General features: G+C 45.3%; 1 protein-coding gene across 1 annotated transcript in view; it reads left to right on the top strand.

Moving 5' to 3' along the window:
• LOC137539080 (dual specificity protein phosphatase 22-A-like) overlaps positions 1-17,198 on the top strand; it is a 144,331-nt gene that overhangs the window by 83,954 nt on the left and 43,179 nt on the right. The window contains exon 5 of the mRNA XM_068261551.1: positions 16,731-16,805. Coding sequence (XP_068117652.1) covers positions 16,731-16,805 — 75 coding nt within the window. The remainder of the gene's footprint in view (positions 1-16,730; positions 16,806-17,198) is intronic.

Consider the following 17,198-nt stretch of genomic DNA (forward strand, 5'->3'; position numbering starts at 1 on the left):
TTGTCTTCAAAACAGCATCAATTCTCCTAGATACACCTGCACACAGTTTTTGAAGGTACTCAGCTGGTGTGTATTGCTTTAGGCCCTTTTTACACCACGTTGCACTGGCCTCTCCTACCACACCTTGTCGCAATGGCCATTATAGCTGATGGAACATGACACACTTCCTGTGATACGTTGCAATGGATGTGCTGCAGCTGAAGAAGAGGCTGCAGTGCGTTACCAAGCACTGCACGCGGTACTGCAAGCAGAGAAAGTCAATGGCAAAATTTTAAAATTTTGGTGCGTTTGTAGTGCGCATGTGCAGATGCAGATTTTCAGATGAAGTACTTCTTGTCCAGCATTATACACACGACTGTAGGGTGTGACATTTTGAAGGCATGATGACTGCAATTTATCTGTCAAGTAGTCTGCTGCATACTGTATACTGAAGTGAGCCATGCATTGTGATAGCCATTTTGCGCCTCGCAAATTGCATTGCACCAAGTGTGAAAGGACACCAGAAGGAATTAATATGTCAGTGTCCATATCTCTCTCAGTTCAGGTGTCCTTACAGTATACCTGAGGGGGCATGTAGGCAAAGATGGCACTGGGAAATTTGGGCGCAGCGTGGGGCCGAAAAAACAGCTCACCCTGCTCCTGGCAAAGGTCCCAGCGGCGTTAATTCCTCCTCCAGGCCACCATGGACTCAGGGGAAAAGAAGCAATTCGGCCACCAGTCCTCCACCACTGTCCTTTAAAAGCTACCTTGCGGTAACTCAGGCACTAGAGACAGAACACATGGCAAAATGCACATAAATCACTGATGGTGACTAAATTATCAGTAGCTCTAACGATTTTAAGATGTATTAAACAGAAGTGGAACTGAGAAGGCAGTTTCTGAGCACCTCTTGTCTTGATGGAAGCCATCTATCACAATTACAATACTCAGCTCAACAGAGCTTGTTGCCGCGCGCTTCTCCTCAATCACTAGTACCAAATGTAGCCCACTGTTAGTCACTGATGGTATTCACACTTCCTCAACAGAATGGCTCAGCAGCCTCACTTCCTCACATCATGCCCCTGATGAGTCTGGATAGGAGGCGAAATGCATAGGGCGGAGCAAGCAGTCTGATGTATGACATCATCGCGCCACTCAGCCCGGCCGGCATAGCCCGCAGGAATCCAGAAGCCCTAACCAAAAGACGAGCGGAGAGCGGTACACTGCATGATACTCGCCAGAGTGGGGCGGACGTCAGTAAAGATATTGAGATACGCAAGATACAAGCGCAGGAGTCTGTAAGACAATTGGCAGCAGGCTTTGGCTGAATTGTTATGACATAATATGCTATGATGTTCTGTGTTTTATCTTAGTAAATAGTCAACTTAGTAAACTGATCGATTTTTGGAAGTGAGGCTGCTGAGCCATTCTGTTGATGAAGTGTGAATATCACCAGTAGGGTGGCCATCCGTCCGGATCCGTCCTGATTTAGGCCGGACAGTCTGGATTTTGGAGTGCTTGTCCTCCGTCTGGCGCAAGGCAAGGAAGGACGGCCAGATGTCCTCCTTTTTGGACGCTGGGCTGTGTGGAGGGAGAGAGTGCAGAGAAGAGGGAGCGGTAGGTACTGCAGTGGGAAAGGGGGGACATCTCCCTCCCCCCTTTCCTCACCTTTGGGCTCCCCCTTTCTCACTCTACCCTCTAGAACTAAAGTTTTGGGGTGACTGGCAGCGGGCGGGACTTACCTCTGCCTCGCTCCGATCGCTGCGTAATGATGTCTGGTTCATGAGTCATTTGAGCCTGTTCTTTCCTGTGAGTTTAATGATCTGACTCATCCACTGAACCGAATCAGTTCAGTGGATGAGACAGGAACTGCAGCTGCTGTCAGATTATCTGTATTTATGGGGAACCACTGTTAACAGATTAAGTGTATGTTGGGGAACCGCTGCCAGATTATGTATGTTAGGGGCACGGCTGCTGCCAGATTTTGCGTATTTTAGGGGAACTGCTTCCAGATTTTGTATGTTTGGGGGACCACTGCTGCCAGATTACATGTATTTTGGGTGTTATGTGTATTTTGGGTGATCCGCTGCCAGGTTTCGTGTATTTTGGGGAACTGGTTCCAGATTATGTGTATGTTGGGGGGAACTGCTGCTGCCACATTGTCTATTTTGGGGGAACCACTGCCATATTATTTGTATTTTTGAGAAACTTCTACCAGATTACGCATATTTTTGGTGAAATGCTGTCAGATTACATCTATTTTTGGGGGCTACACTACGGCAGAGCTCAAACTTCCCCGGTAGACCATTTACACCACTGCTAAGGTCATGTATATTTGGCCCCACCCATGACCATGCCCACTTTATGCTTGACCACGCCCATTTTGCCATGACCATGCCCACTTTTTGCTTGACCACGCCCATTTTGGCTCAGTAAGATGTCCTCCTTTTCAGGGTGTGATGTTCTCCTTTTTGGGGTTCTGCAAGTGGCCCCCCTAACCACCAGTGACTACCGATGGGCTACATCTGGTTCTAGTGATTGAGGAGGAGCGCGCGGCAACAAGGCTTTAAAGGTCAAAGGTAAAAAAAACGACCTCCTGACAACGGGAGACTTTCTCTCAACACTCTTAGCAACTGTAGTCATTTCAGTATCATTCACTATGGCATATCTCTGCAACAAAACATGTTTTTGTCATGTAGTTTTCACAGAAGATCACCTCTGTGTAGTTTAGCGTCTATCCATTTTCTATTGCTCAGGTTCACTGCAGGGTAACTTTATATGTCAGGGCGTGCTGTGAAGCATCCTGTGCTTTGTCGACACGCTTTACTACAAAAACAAATCTACATAAAGGTTTATTCATTGACAAGTGAAAAAAGCACAATGCTAGTCTGGTCAGGGGTTTATTGTGCAAAGCTAGTGGTGTTTTTTTTTTAAAAGATCAGAATTTCCTGTATAAATAGAAAAAAAAAGAACAAAACGTCCTGAAAACAGCGGTGTCTTAAGTGAGAAAGCCACATCCTATCAGAGTGGTCTACAAGAGCAACAAAAACCCCGACAGCTATTCCAGTGCGGCACAGAAACCTGTCCCGGGGGCTGGCCAAATGCCCTGCCAGTAAATGGCTGCATTAACAAGAAATGCAAGGGCACTGTATACACCAGGGAATGTGTACTGCTTTTATATGTTTTATTCATTATAGACTATGCAATTGTTTTGTTAAAATTAGTATTACAGAGGCCCTGTAGTGACATATAGTGGATTGCAGTACATTATTCAGGATACCCAGTTTTATGGTAATTATCCTGGTTTCACCATCAGAAACACTTCCTATATCTATATATCCCTGCATATTGTAAATCAGGGAGAGGAAAGATTTTACAATGGGCAAACACTGACGAAATAATTAATAAATGAATATTGTAAAAAAAATTATTCTTTACACCATTTTCACTACAGTTTATATTTAAGTTTCTTCCCTCTGTTCATCACAAAACATTTCCTGGAAGTAGGAAAAGTGTATTTGTAAGAAAAGTGTATTTTTTTCTTTGTTTGTTTTGTTAGTTTATTTAGCGTGTTCTTTTTAGTTCATTATGTTTAGTAGAGATGGCCCGAACGGTTCCAGGCGAACTTCCGGGGTTCGCAATCGCGCAGAACCGCAAACTTTTCCAGAAGTTCGGTTCGCCCCCATAGTGCATCATGAGGGTCAACTTTGACCCTCTACATCACAGTCAGTAGGCACATTGTAGCCAATCAGGCTACACTCCCTTCTGGAGCCCCACCCCCCCTTATCAAAGGCAGGCAGCGTCAGGCATTGGACTCACTTGTGTGCCTGCAGTAATTAGAGGGAGCGATAGCTGCTGCAGACTTTCATAGGGAAAGCTAAGTTAGGCTCTTGTAGGCTTGTTAGCTTGCCCCTGGCTGATTGTTATTGCTAAAAAAAGCACCCCTCAATAGCTCTTTTGAGAGCTAATCTTGTTCTTGTGATCTATTTTTTGTGTGTGTGTGTGTCCCACTGACACTTGTGTTGCATAGACAGCCTTGGTAATTCCTACTGTGTGTGCCACTGCCAGGCCCAGCACATTCAGTGACTACCTGTGTGTGTGACAGGTGCACATTGTAATACCCATCACTGCATATACCTACTACCTGTTGTTTACTTCAGTGCACCCATCTACCTACGTGATCGCACGCAGTGTCACTGTGCCTGTTCAGTACCTGTCTGTGTGTGACAGGTGCACATTATAATACCCATCACGGCATATACCTACCTGCAGTGGCGTAGCTACAAACCTCTGGGCCCCGATGCGGAATCTGGATGTGCCCCCCACCAAGAACCGCGCCCCCCCGGCAACAACCGCGCCCCCCCCCCCCAACACCCGACGCACACACATATCTGAATCCCTATAGCTGTGCATGCCATGGCTATATCAATTTAGCTTTGCAGCAGCATGGGTGCCACGTTCAATTTGCAGACATACGCAGCACCCAGAGGAAATAGGGCAATTAGTAGCAAGATGCCTTTAATTAGATAGATTACTATCAGTATAGGCATAGAATAAAGATGCATACACACATTAAATTTTGATTGGTCAATCACTGACCAATTTTACCACTGCATGTAGTATGAGGGCCAAGAGACTTTGAATACTGTGAACAGAGCTGGGCTCTCATAATACCTGGAAGTAGTAAAATTGGCTATTCAAAATTGTATGTGTGTACCAGGCTTTACAGCTAATACTGTACATACAATACAGCTGGTTTACAATCAGTACAGGCACAGAGCAACACCTTATACTGTACATACTGAAGGTAACAGATCAGCACACACTGCGGCTAGTTTTCAATCAGTACAGACACAGAGCAACACCTTATACTGTACATACTGGAGGTAGCAGGGATCAGCACACACTGCAGCTAGTTTACTGTCAGTACAGGCACAGAGCAACACCTTACTGTACATACAGGAGGTAACAGATCAGCAAACACTGCAGCTAGTTTACTATCACTACAGGCACAGAGTAACAGCTTATACTGTACATGCTGGAGGGAGCAGAGATCAGCACACACTGCAGCTAGTTTACCATCAGTACAGGCACAGAGTAACAGCTTATACTGTACATACTGGAGGTAGCAAGGATCAGCACACGCTGCAGCTAGTTTACTATCAGTACAGGCACAGAGTAACAGCTTATACTGTACATACTGGAGGTAGAAGAGATCAGTACACACTGCAGCTAGTTTACTATCAGTACAGGCACAGAATAACAGCTTATACTGTACACATTGAAAGTAGCAGAGATCAGCCCGAACCTAGTGCTGGGAATACACGGCTCGATTCTGAGCTGATAAGATGGCTCAATAGATAATTTCCGACACGTCCGATCGTTTTGCCGCTCGATTCTGCATTGGGGACAATGGAAAAAGATAAGAAAAACAAGCGGAAAATAAGAGAATCGCCCACAGATTTGAGTGGCGCAGAATCGAGCCCCAGAATCAACCCGTGTATTCCCAGCATAAGGCCCGGCTCACACTTACGTTTAAAAACTTTGCTGCCAACACGCACATATATACACACACACACTGCTGCTGACTGACGCACACACACGCACGCACACACCTTAGCACTGGGTCACAAAGCTGACTGGTAATACCAATTTGTATTATACAAACGTGCCTAATTAAACTTCACACTTAAATAGGATAATAATACAAGTGCTTAACCACTCCAGAATACTAAAAACACTGCAATAAAATGCTACATTATAAAGCATAAATTCCCTGGACAGATTATAGGACCAACACAACTAACATACCCAGGCAATCAGGGGTGAGCCTGGGGTGCCTGGCACCTGGGTGCAAGATTTTCTCTGGCGCCTATGGGAGTGTTTAAATTAACCGCGCCCAACCACATAACCACACCTATGTCCTGCCTAATCACACCCACACCTTCCACCTCTTTACACATGCATGTGATACCCCATTCCTACCCCTCTTTCATGGGCTTGCTCCTGGCTGGCTTTGGCTGCCTGCGAGTCTGCTAGTCTCTGGACTGCGGCCACCCTACTCTCGCTCGCTGTCGTCGGCTCCTCTCCCCGCCAAGCCCAAGCGTGAGGTGGGCTGCCTGTATCTTTCCCGTTGCGCTGCGCAGCCTGCCAGTGTTGCTAACCTTTCATGTTATTTTTTACTGACAAATACCTAAAAATTTACTGACAAAGATTATTTTTACTGACAAAATTTCCCCACTAAATGCACATAAGAGACACCGTTTCACCAGTAAATGCACGTAATGACAGACAGCCTTTCATCAGTAAATGCACATAATGAGAGACAGCTTTTCCCCAGTAAATGCACATAATAAGAGACCACTTTTCACCAGTAAATGCACATAATAAGAAACCGCTTTTCACCAGCAAATGCACATAATAAGAGACAGCTTTTCCCCAGCAAATGCACATAATAAGAGACAGCTTTTCCCCAGTAAATGCACATGAGAGACAGCTTTTCACCAGTAAATGCACATAATAAGAGACAGCTTTTCACCAGTAAATGCACATAATAAGCCCTTTAGGCAGTGAGTGACAGGGAGCCCCTTTAGGCAGTGAGTGACAGGGAGCCCCTTTAGGCAGTGAGTGACAGGGAGCCCCTTTAGGTAGTGAGTGAGTGACAGGGAGCCCCTTTAGGCAGTGAGTGACAGGGAGCCCCTTTAGGTAGTGAGTGAGTGACAGAGAGGCCCTTTAGGCAGTGAGTGAGTGACAGGGAGCCCCTTTAGGTAGTGAGTGAGTGACAGGGAGCCCCTTTAGGTAGTGAGTGAGTGACAGGGAGCCCCTTTAGGTAGTGAGTGAGTGACAGGGAGCCCCTTTAGGCAGTGAGTGAGTGACAGGGAGCCCCTTTAGGTAGTGAGTGAGTGACAGGGAGCCCCTTTAGGTAGTGAGTGAGTGACAGGGAGCCCCTTTAGGCAGTGAGTGAGTGACAGGGAGCCCCTTTAGGTAGTGAGTGAGTGACAGGGAGCCCCTTTAGGTAGTGAGTGAGTGACAGGGAGCCCCTTTAGGTAGTGAGTGAGTGACAGAGAGCCCCTTTAGCTAGTGAGTGACAGGGAGCCCCTTTAGGCAGTGAGTGAGTGACAGGGAGCCCCTTTAGGCAGTGAGTGAGTGACAGGGAGCCCCTTTAGGTAGTGAGTGAGTGACAGGGAGCCCCTTTAGGTAGTAAGTGAGTGACAGGGAGCCCCTTTAGGTAGTGAGTGAGTGACAGGGAGCCCCTTTAGGCAGTGAGTGAGTGACAGGGAGCCCCTTTAGGTAGTGAGTGAGTGACAGGGAGCCTCTTTAGGTAGTGAGTGAGTGACAGGAAGCCCCTTTAGGCAGTGAGTGAGTGACAGGGAGCCCCTTTAGGTAGTGAGTGAGTGACAGGGAGCCCCTTTAGGTAGTGAGTGAGTGACAGGGAGCCCCTTTAGGTAGTGAGTGAGTGACAGGGAGCCCCCCCAGCCGCTGCCGCCGCTTCCCCCTTACCTTGCAGGCTGCGGCGTCAGACCTCAGGATCAGCGGCGACCCGACCAGTAAGAGCGGGCGCCGGACGCACCCGCTCTATATGCGGAAGTGATGTCACTTCCGCATATCAGTGCGGGCGCTGGGTCCTAGCGCCCGCACTATTGGTCGCCGCGGCGCCGCCTGATTGAGGTCTGACGGCTAGAGGGAGGGAGCGAGCGGCGACTAGAGCGGGGGGGGGCCCGGTCCTCCAACACACAGCCCCCGGGCCCCTCCCCTGCCTCTTCAGGAGGCGGGCCCGGTCGCCACGGCGACCCCTGCGACCGCGGGCCCTACGCCAGTGCCTACCTGACAGTCACTATTGTTCTATCATTGAGCTACCAAAGCCTGCCGACCATATAGGCTTGAAAACCGCCACGGCCTGCACTCTGGCCATGGTGCGCACCAGTCCAGCATGGCCGTCACTACACAAACAGCTGTTTGCAGTGCGTTACACAGTGAGTTTGGTGTGTCAGTGTGAAGCAGTACTCTAATTACACTCCCTGATTGATGTATACACATGCAAGATGTTTTAAAGCATTTTAGGCCTGCAATTTAGCATTTAATGTGATTTCTGCCCTTAAAACGCTGCTTTGCGTCAAATCCAGATTTTTCCCCGGGACTTTTGGCATATATCCCACTCCGCCATGCCCCCCTCCAGATGTTAGACCCCTTGAAACATCTTTTCCATCACTTTTCTGGCCAGCATAAGTGTTTCTAGTTTTCAAAGTTCGCCTCCCCATTAAAGTCTATTGCGGTTTGCGAAAGTTCGCGCAAACCGAACTTTTGCGGAAGTTCGCGAACCGAAAATCGGAGGTTCGGGCCATCTCTAATGTTTAGTATTTTGTTGTGTGTTTTTAGGTTTGTGATTTTATTTAACAAATGTTTGTTGACGATTTGTGTTTTTGGCATGTGTGCAATTTTGGGTTTTGCAAATGTGTTTTTCTTTATTTTCATTAGCCACTTACCATACTGAAAATTATTTGAATGGTCTGTTAGATAGTAAGTGTTTTTGGCCCCTTCTCCGTGTGTGCTCTTCTCCGCCACCCTATTGACTCATGAACTCGTCTGCTATACTTGTCTCTGCATTTTTACATCGCTATTTGGTGTACCATTGTTGAACTCTGTAGTGCCCCGTGCGACATGTGTTTAATGTTGTAATATCTTCCCTATCTTGTGTACAGTGCTGCGTAATAAGTTAACACTTTATCAATAAAGTTTAAAGCATTAGGGACAGCCATACTATCCCAGGAAACCCCCCTCCCCATATACAGGGCCGGCCCGCCCATGAGGCGGGGTGACACTTTTGCCTCAGGCGGCACTTCTGGGGGGGCGGCACCTGCCCGTCCGTGGGTGTGAGGGGCCGCCCGAGCTGAAGGGGATAGCGGGCAGGAAGGGGGTATTGGGCCTAGCGGCGGGGAGGGGGGTCGGACCCCCCCTCCCTCGCCTGGGTCCCCCGTCCTACGCTTCCCTCCAGCTTTAAAAAGTTGCGTGGCTGGCTGCAGCTGTAAGAGGCAACGGGCGGGGATCACTCACCTCTTCCTCGGTCCAGCGTGCGCTCCACTGACGTCACTTCCTGCGGCGTAGCAGGAAGCACTCACCTCTTCCTCGGTCCAGCGTGCGCTCCACTGACGTCACTTCCTGCGGCGTAGCAGGAAGTGACGTCAGTGGAGCGCAGGCTAGGCTGGAACGAGGAAGAGGTGAGTGATCCCCGCCCGTTGCCTCTTACAGCTGCAGCCAGCCACGCAACTTTTTAAAGCTGGAGGGGAGCAGAGGACGGGGGACCCAGGCGAGGGAGGGGTGGTCCGACCCCCCTCCCCGCCGCTAGGCCCAATACCCCCTTCCTGCCCGCTATCCCCTCCAGCTCCGGTGGCCCCTAACACCCACGGCTTGGGGGGAGGGGGGGGGGGATTTGCTTAAAGCTTGCCTCAGGCGGCAAAAAGTCTAGGGCCGGGCCTGCCCATATATAAGTATATAACTACTTGTTCTACTTACATAACATATGTATTGCACTGTCCACATCTTGATTTCAGTGAATTCTATGTAGTGAATAAGTGAATATAGTTTCCAGGCATTTTCCATCCTTACTGCCTCTGACTGAAGCCAATCCTGATGTAATCCCCCCTCCCTTACTCTTTTTTTTCCTCCTGCACTGTCATATCTATCTTGCTTTGCAAACATGCGTGAGTACAGCATAGATTGTATTTCAGCAGCACCTGCAGAGGGTTGAGGTGCATTTCCCTTCTCAGCCTCCTGTCACACTGAACTGCCCTAAGCCAATCAGTGAGGAGCGAGAATGTGGGAGGGGAGAAACCAAGCTTCCCTCTCCCCGACAATGTACCAGAATAGAGCCAGGCTGACTGAAATAAGATTCATCACAGCAGAAACATTTCTGATTATATCAGATTGCTTGCCATGCAGGGTCAGGTTGTAGACTGCATAATAAACACAGAGCAGTGGTTAAATGGAATTTAATTGTATAGCTGACAATCCCACTTTAATAATGATAGTTAATAATAATAATGGTTCTGCACTTGTCTCTAGGCACTTGGTAATATGTCGCCACTGCATAGTTGTACTACAGACCTCTATGAAGTGTCTTTGTGTAGCAGCCTCCCTGTCGCCATGCTTTAGTATCACTTCCTGCAAGAGAGGCTGTACTTCACCACCACAGCGATACGCTTGTCACACCGCAATGCCCTTGTCCTTGTCACATCCTGCGCCTCGGTAAACACAGAAATGTCAGCTTATAGGCCTCAGAAAAAGTCAGACACACACCGGGGATCTCCAGTTGTCGTAACAGCTACAAATCACGTGCCTGTCTGTTTCATCACATCAGAAAACCTCCCCGGCCATCATACACAGAGCTGCCTGCTGTTTCCATTTACACCAAACTTATTGACTAAAAAGAGTTTAAGAAAGGGTGAAAGTGGTATTGGTTGTACAATCTAGAAGGAAAAAATGTTTCCTCTATTTAGTCAGCTCATTTATTGAGCTCATAGCCAGTGTTGTGGTCCATTAGTAAACTTTTTTTCAAAAATATTTCCTGACATGCTTTCTGTTAATTTTAATTCCAATTCCAATAATGATTTATTAACAAGCGCAAAGTGTACAATTTTTGGAGCCCAAGTTCAGGTACAGTTTATATAACATGATTGTGATCCTGAAGAAGCACCCTAGTTAAGGGTGCGAAACAGCTGTCAACCTCTGTCTAGCTTATGCGCTCTCTCTTTCCTTGTGGCCTCTGCCGTGGATTTCTATGTTTTTTAATCTTGGATGTGCCCAGCCATACTTTTCTTTTTGTATATAACAGTTTATAACATACGTGTGTGTGTGTGTTCCCCTTTTTCTACTAGGAGATAATTTTAATATTTTTTAAATAATTTTCCAGGACTTTTCAAATGAAAAAGTACCGAAAAGTTGGTGAAAAAGTACTCCTGTCAAAATTATGTTAAGTATTTTCTAGCTTTCTCGTGGCTTAAAAGGCATTTTATTGACAAGTTTTAAAATATCACCTAGGTGAAAACTCAGGAGTTTTTTCCTAGGCAATATTTTCACACCTTATCAATAATTGTCACCTACTGTTTGGTACTTTTTCATTTGCAGAGTGCTGAAAAAGTTATTTAAACAGAAGTGAAACATGATCTCCTAGGAGAAAATGTAGCAGAAAAAGTGAATTGAATAATAACCACTGGACCTTATCAAATTAACTTTTCTACTGAGTTTTCTCACACAAGATAATGGTTCATTTTCTTTACAAAATAAATTTCCAGGACTTTGCAGGTAAAACAAAGTACCGGTAATATCATTCTTATTTTGAGATTTGTTTTGTGTACTTAAAATGAACCTCCAGACTAAAAATCGACTCAGCAGCACTGAAAAGGCCTGATGTTTCTTTAACAGTTTCACAGCATCAGAACTTTGTTTCTCTTATACAAGTCTCATTTTTAGCTGCACAGAAGAAAACAGCCCGGGCATTTTTCCCCTGATGTTGTACAAAGCATGATGGGATTTCTGATGTTGTTGTTCTCGTTCTGCTGTTTTTTTGCAAAAATTTTTTTTTTACATTTTGAATTTGACATTTGAAGCCTAGCGTACGCAGCTGGGAGGGGTAATCAGGACACAGGATAGTTGGAACTGTGTCTCATGCTCCCTGTCACCACCTTTCAACCAAAAAGATGGCTGGCCCCAATGACAAAGATGGCAGCCCCCATGAATCACAAACATTTGCCTGTTCGTTTAAAACAGGGTGGGTAAGAGATTATATTACCTATCTATTCTAATTAACATAACTAATGTAACTTAACCTATTTTGGTTCCTGGACGTAGTTTCTACGTCCAGGAACCATGCGTGCTACCTCGCGCCCCCGCGGCCGATCGTGCGCATGCACGCGCACTCCCGGCCGCGGATTCGGTAGCCAAGGAATCAATGTATCGGGCTATGGAGTCCGATCATTGATTCCTCTCCCCCGCTGAAAAAGCGACAGCTTCTCTCGGAAGCTGAGCTTTTTCTGGCCGTCTCCTTCCCGGTACATCACTCTAAGCGCGTGCTACGCTTAGAGTGACGTCATGTAAACAAACTCATGGCCGCCATCTTGTGGCCAAAAAGTAATACTACACCTGTAAAAAAAAAAAAATTAAAATTAACACACATTTACATTATAAATCTATTGTTTACCTCCCACCCTCCCAAAACTACCCAAATAAAATGTTTACTATAAAAAAAAAAACCCATTACAATAAAAAAAAAAAAATGTAAATATTTACCTAAGGGTCTAAACTTTTTAAATGTCAATGTAAAGATGAAATATTTCTATATTTTTTTTATTTTAAACTTGTAAATAGTGATAGATGCAAAACGGAAAAAATGCACCTTTATTTCCAAATAAAATATTGTCGCCATACATTGTGATAGGGACATAATTTTAACGGTGTAATAACCGGGACATATGGGCAAATACAATACGTGAGTTTTAATTATGGAGGCATGTATTATATTAAAACTATAATGGCTGAAAACTGAGAAATAATGAATTTTTTCCGTTTTTTCTTATTCTTCCTGTTAAAATGCATTTACAGTAAAGTGGCTCTTAGCAAAATGTACCCCCCAAAGAAAGCCTAATTGGTGGCGGAAAAAACAAGATATAGATCAGTGCATTGTGATAAGTAGTGATAAAGTCTAATGAATGGGAGGTGAACATTTCTCACGTGAAAACGACGGAACCTGAATGGGTTAATGACAGTATGTTTGTTTAGGCTGAAGTTCCCCTTTAAGACTTCAAAAGATTTTGATAGGGTGGGAAAATATCTCCTGGGACTCAGGACAGGAGAACAGTTAATTGAATGAGTCACTGTGGTCCATATGCAATTCACAATTCATAGTACTGTTCAGGCGCAGAGTGCCCCTAGCCTCGGAAGCGCGATGAGGGGCGTGCGCGGCCGGGGCGCTCATGCGCAGTAAGCCCCCTACTGGCCGAGCCCTTATGGGAGCCATTACGGAGAATGCAGAAGGCGGAGGATGGTGGCGAGAGAGCGATCAGGCCGAAGGGGGCGCCCCAGGTATGTATACATTTCTTCTATCATGCCATCTTAGGTTCCCTTTAAACCACCAGCAAACAATACAATTCTAAAAATAGATTTGATGGTACTTTTTGGTACTTTTTTAAATTGCAAAGTACTGAAAAATTATTCTAAATAACAGATGAAAAATTATCTTTTAGGACAAAAGAGGAAGAAGAAAAAGTGAATTGCATATGGGCCTTATCTTCTAATAATTTCTTTACATAATCACTTCCTTTATGTAAGCATTTATCATATCTTTTTACAAGGTTTTCAATCTCTTTGTTGTAGCTTCACACTGCCCACCTATGGTTGGAGGGATTGGGGATGTTAATGCTGCTGAACACACAGTCACCAGCATTCTGCAATCACGTTACAAGCGCTGCAGAGAGAGAACAGCTTAACCTGACAGATACAAGTTACATTACACTGAAAGAGTACCTTGCAGGACAGATAAAAGCACATAACTGTTACTTTCTGAAATATATACTGTATATATAGCATACAGCCAAAAGTGGCGCCGGGAACAAATGGCGCACGATGCCGCCGATAAAGTGCTTAAAACGCTATTTAGCGTTTTATGACTGCGTGTATAACACTTCAAGTTCACTTAAAAAGCTATATGTTATTTTAATCCTTATTAATTTGCAAAATAGTGTTTTAATGTAATATCGCTAATGGTTTGTGCACAACCGTAAAAGCACGTTTACTTTTTATTTCCCAATTCGAATGCTTTAAAACAAACTATGTGCAATGTTGCATTAAAACGCTATTTTGCGAGTTAATATGTAATGATTAAACCATAAATAGCTTTTCAGTGAAAACTGTTATACTCACAATTCCGTAAAACGTTAAATAGTGTTTAAAGCACATAATGCGCAGCACCGATTAATGTTATTAATGTATTTCAATGGTGCGCCAGAAAGTTGCTATGGAGCTATGTGCCATATACTGTATTGGATTCCAGACAAGGCACAAGGAAAGTCGAATGTCCGAGTTCTGCCTCTAGAGATACACTGATTGTGAAGCAGGAGTCATAGTGAGGTCATTGGTGACAGAGGAACTGCACAAGTGACTCATTACCCTGCACACTTGTGCTTTTTATAAGAAAACAAGTCAAGCCTTATTTCTGGAGTGTGAGATTGCAAGAGAAGGGCCTAGTGGCTTTCTTCCCTCTCTTATAAAGTTCCCTGGTGCTTGTTGGTCCTCCCTCCCCTTTGCATTTCCCTGGTGTCTATTGATCTCGCCTCCGTCCCCTACACACTTCCCTGGTGTCTAGTGCTTTCCCCTCCCTCCACATGTGGCTTCCCTGGTGATCTAGGGCTTTACCTCCAATATAGCTTCCCCAGTGGTCCAATATAGCTTCCTTACCTCCAATATAGCTTCCTTGAGTGTGCCAAACATAATGCAAAGTGGGGGCAACCACTTGGGGGCCAAATTTGATGGCTTTGAGGGCCAGATTTGGCCCACGGACCGGAGTTTGACATGTGTGCTTTAGATTGTAAGCTCGCAAGGGCAGGACCCTCTCACCTCTTGTGTCTTGAAATTTGTTGAACTTTTTATTAATAATGTTACTTTTGTCACTGTAATTACCAATTCTGTATTTAGTACCAGCTCTGTATTTCCTATATTGGTGTATACGATTGTCTGTATTTTGTACCCCATGTTTGTTTCCTACTTAGTACAGCACCACAGAATATGTTGGTGCTTTATAAATCAATAATAATAATAATATTGAAGTTCATTGCGCTGGGCAATGTACAGAAATACAGGAGAACAAGTACGTGCCTGAAGCCAAATAGTACGTTGGTGTAGGTGTCTGCTGGTGGGAAAGGGAAAACATAGATGGCCGCCTTTTGCCACCCTGCGATTACTACCCTCTGAGTGAAAAGATAAGGTGAGAAACTCAGTGGGGGAATTTCATGCAACAGACCAATGTATTTTACTTTTGTGGCCACAAAAATAACAAAAAACAAAACCCTTGAAAACTTTTCTGTGGCTGCCTATGGTCATGTGACAGACATACAGTAGATGGTGATGGGATCATGTCACGTGACACAAGGCAGCCATCAGTGGATACTGTGTGGGCAGATAGTGTTGATTGCCAGGAAACCAATTAATGTCAAATTAAATGCAGGAATGATTCTTCTGGAAATCTGAACATGTCAGCAAAAAAATCAAATTGACACAGAAGGCAGCAACTTCCTAAAACTCAGAGAAACAGCCTATGTGTGCAAATTAAATTGACTTTCCCATAGCCAAGCAGCCCTAGCTCAACAACAGCAGAGGCTTATGGGAAAGGTGGTGAATGTGGCAGCCATGATGGTTCAGCAGTTGTATCCCACTACAGAAATATTATTTTTTGTTTATATAGTGTTGACATCTTACATAGTACAAACAAACAATGTAGAGCAGAGGCGTAGCTAGGGTTTTCAGCGCCCGGGGACAAAGATAGTTTTTGTGCCCCCCTCTGGATAAAATGGGCGTGGCCACACATCCGAATGTGGTCATGGGTGGAGTCAAAAGTTATTTAGATAGCTATGTGTGCCCCCTTACCCCATTCAGATAGCCAGATGTGCCCCCCTTTAAATTGCCAAATGTGTGCGCCTTTAGCTAGCCAGATTTGTCCCCCTTCACCCTGTTTAGATAGCCAGATGTGCCACCTTTAGATAGCCTTATTCTGCTTCTATTAATGCTTCTGCAGAGGGTAGGAGAGAAGCAGGGGCACTTCAGGCAGACAGCGAGCCACCTCTAATGCACATGGGGGTGCAATGGCCGTGCTGAGCGCTCTTACAGTGCTGCGCCCGGGGACATATGTTCCCCATTGCACACCCATTGTTACTCCTCTGAGCATAGATACTTAAAGGACAAATTCAAGGAGAAAAACAAAACAAGATCTACTTACCTGGGGCTTCCTCCAGCCCTTGGCAGCCTATCTGTTACTCGCTGCAGCTCTGGTGTCCCATGGCCCCCTCCGTTGCAATTCTGCGCAGATGCGCGGCTGCGCCACTTGCGGTTGCGCTCCCGTGGCTGAGAGCATGTGAGAGCAGGCCATGTGAGTGCAAGAGAACGCTGCCTGTGCAAGAGAGCCTATTATGATGAGTAGGCAATCGGTCAATGGAGGCGCCAACAAGGATAAAATACACTATAAACTGTTTAAAAAGGGGGTAGTGGGGGACTTACCTCCTATATAAACTCACTAGGGTCTGTATGCAAAAAAAGATTTTTATTGGACAATAATTTACTCCGAACTGCAATGCATTTCATGGGATCAAGCTGCTTCCTCTGGCAAAATAACAAATATTTTGCCTGTAGAAGCGGTTTGATTTTGTGAAACTCTTCAAAGTAAATTATCATCCAATAGAATAGTAGTCCATCACTACTTCCTTTTAAACTGTTTTTAGTGTATTTTATCCTTGTTGGCGGCTCTGTTGACTGATAGTCTACTGGTCTTCGTCCACCCATGGTGTAGGCGTGTCAACCTTTTCCTACTACAGAGAGCGACTTCTTAACCTGAGTTGAGTTGGGTTTGTTCTCCTCACCTGCTTCTACAGTGGTTTCCTGTGAGGTAACCTGTTTTTGAGTATTTAACAAGTCCTATCATGACAAGTGTTACCGGTCATCCCTCACCACTGCTGTCTAACTCGCTCTCCCTTCTCTTGTGTTTTGCTTGGCAGGATTCAACATTTTAGAAAGTGCATCAAGTTCATCCACGAGTGTCGTCTGCATGGAGGAGGCTGCCTGGTGCACTGGTGAGCTCTCATTTTACAGATAACGTCCCAAAAAAAAGTTTTTAATGTAGTTGTGGATGGAGAGGGGCAGAAGCAATCTTTTTTTTCAAAATGAGACTTTGAGGCCTGAATATTTTAACTGTCGGAAGACCTGCAGTGATGTGCTTTGAACCCCAAAACAGATTATTGTAATTTCCTGCACATTGCAAGCTACTGTTAGTAGTACTATGAAGATGACTGGAGGTTGGTGCAGTGCATGCGTATCGCCAGACTTAACACTGCATTGTGGGCAGGATGCTTGGATTGCTCAGTAAAGCAAATAGGTGATCTGGTGATTGCTGTACACACTTGCGCATGGGCACCGTGTTGAGGTAAGGACAGCAATGACCTAAGGAAAAAGGGGCAGAGAGCATG

Source organism: Hyperolius riggenbachi, chromosome 11 (assembly GCF_040937935.1).
Source record: "Hyperolius riggenbachi isolate aHypRig1 chromosome 11, aHypRig1.pri, whole genome shotgun sequence".
NCBI lineage: Eukaryota > Metazoa > Chordata > Amphibia > Anura > Hyperoliidae > Hyperolius > Hyperolius riggenbachi.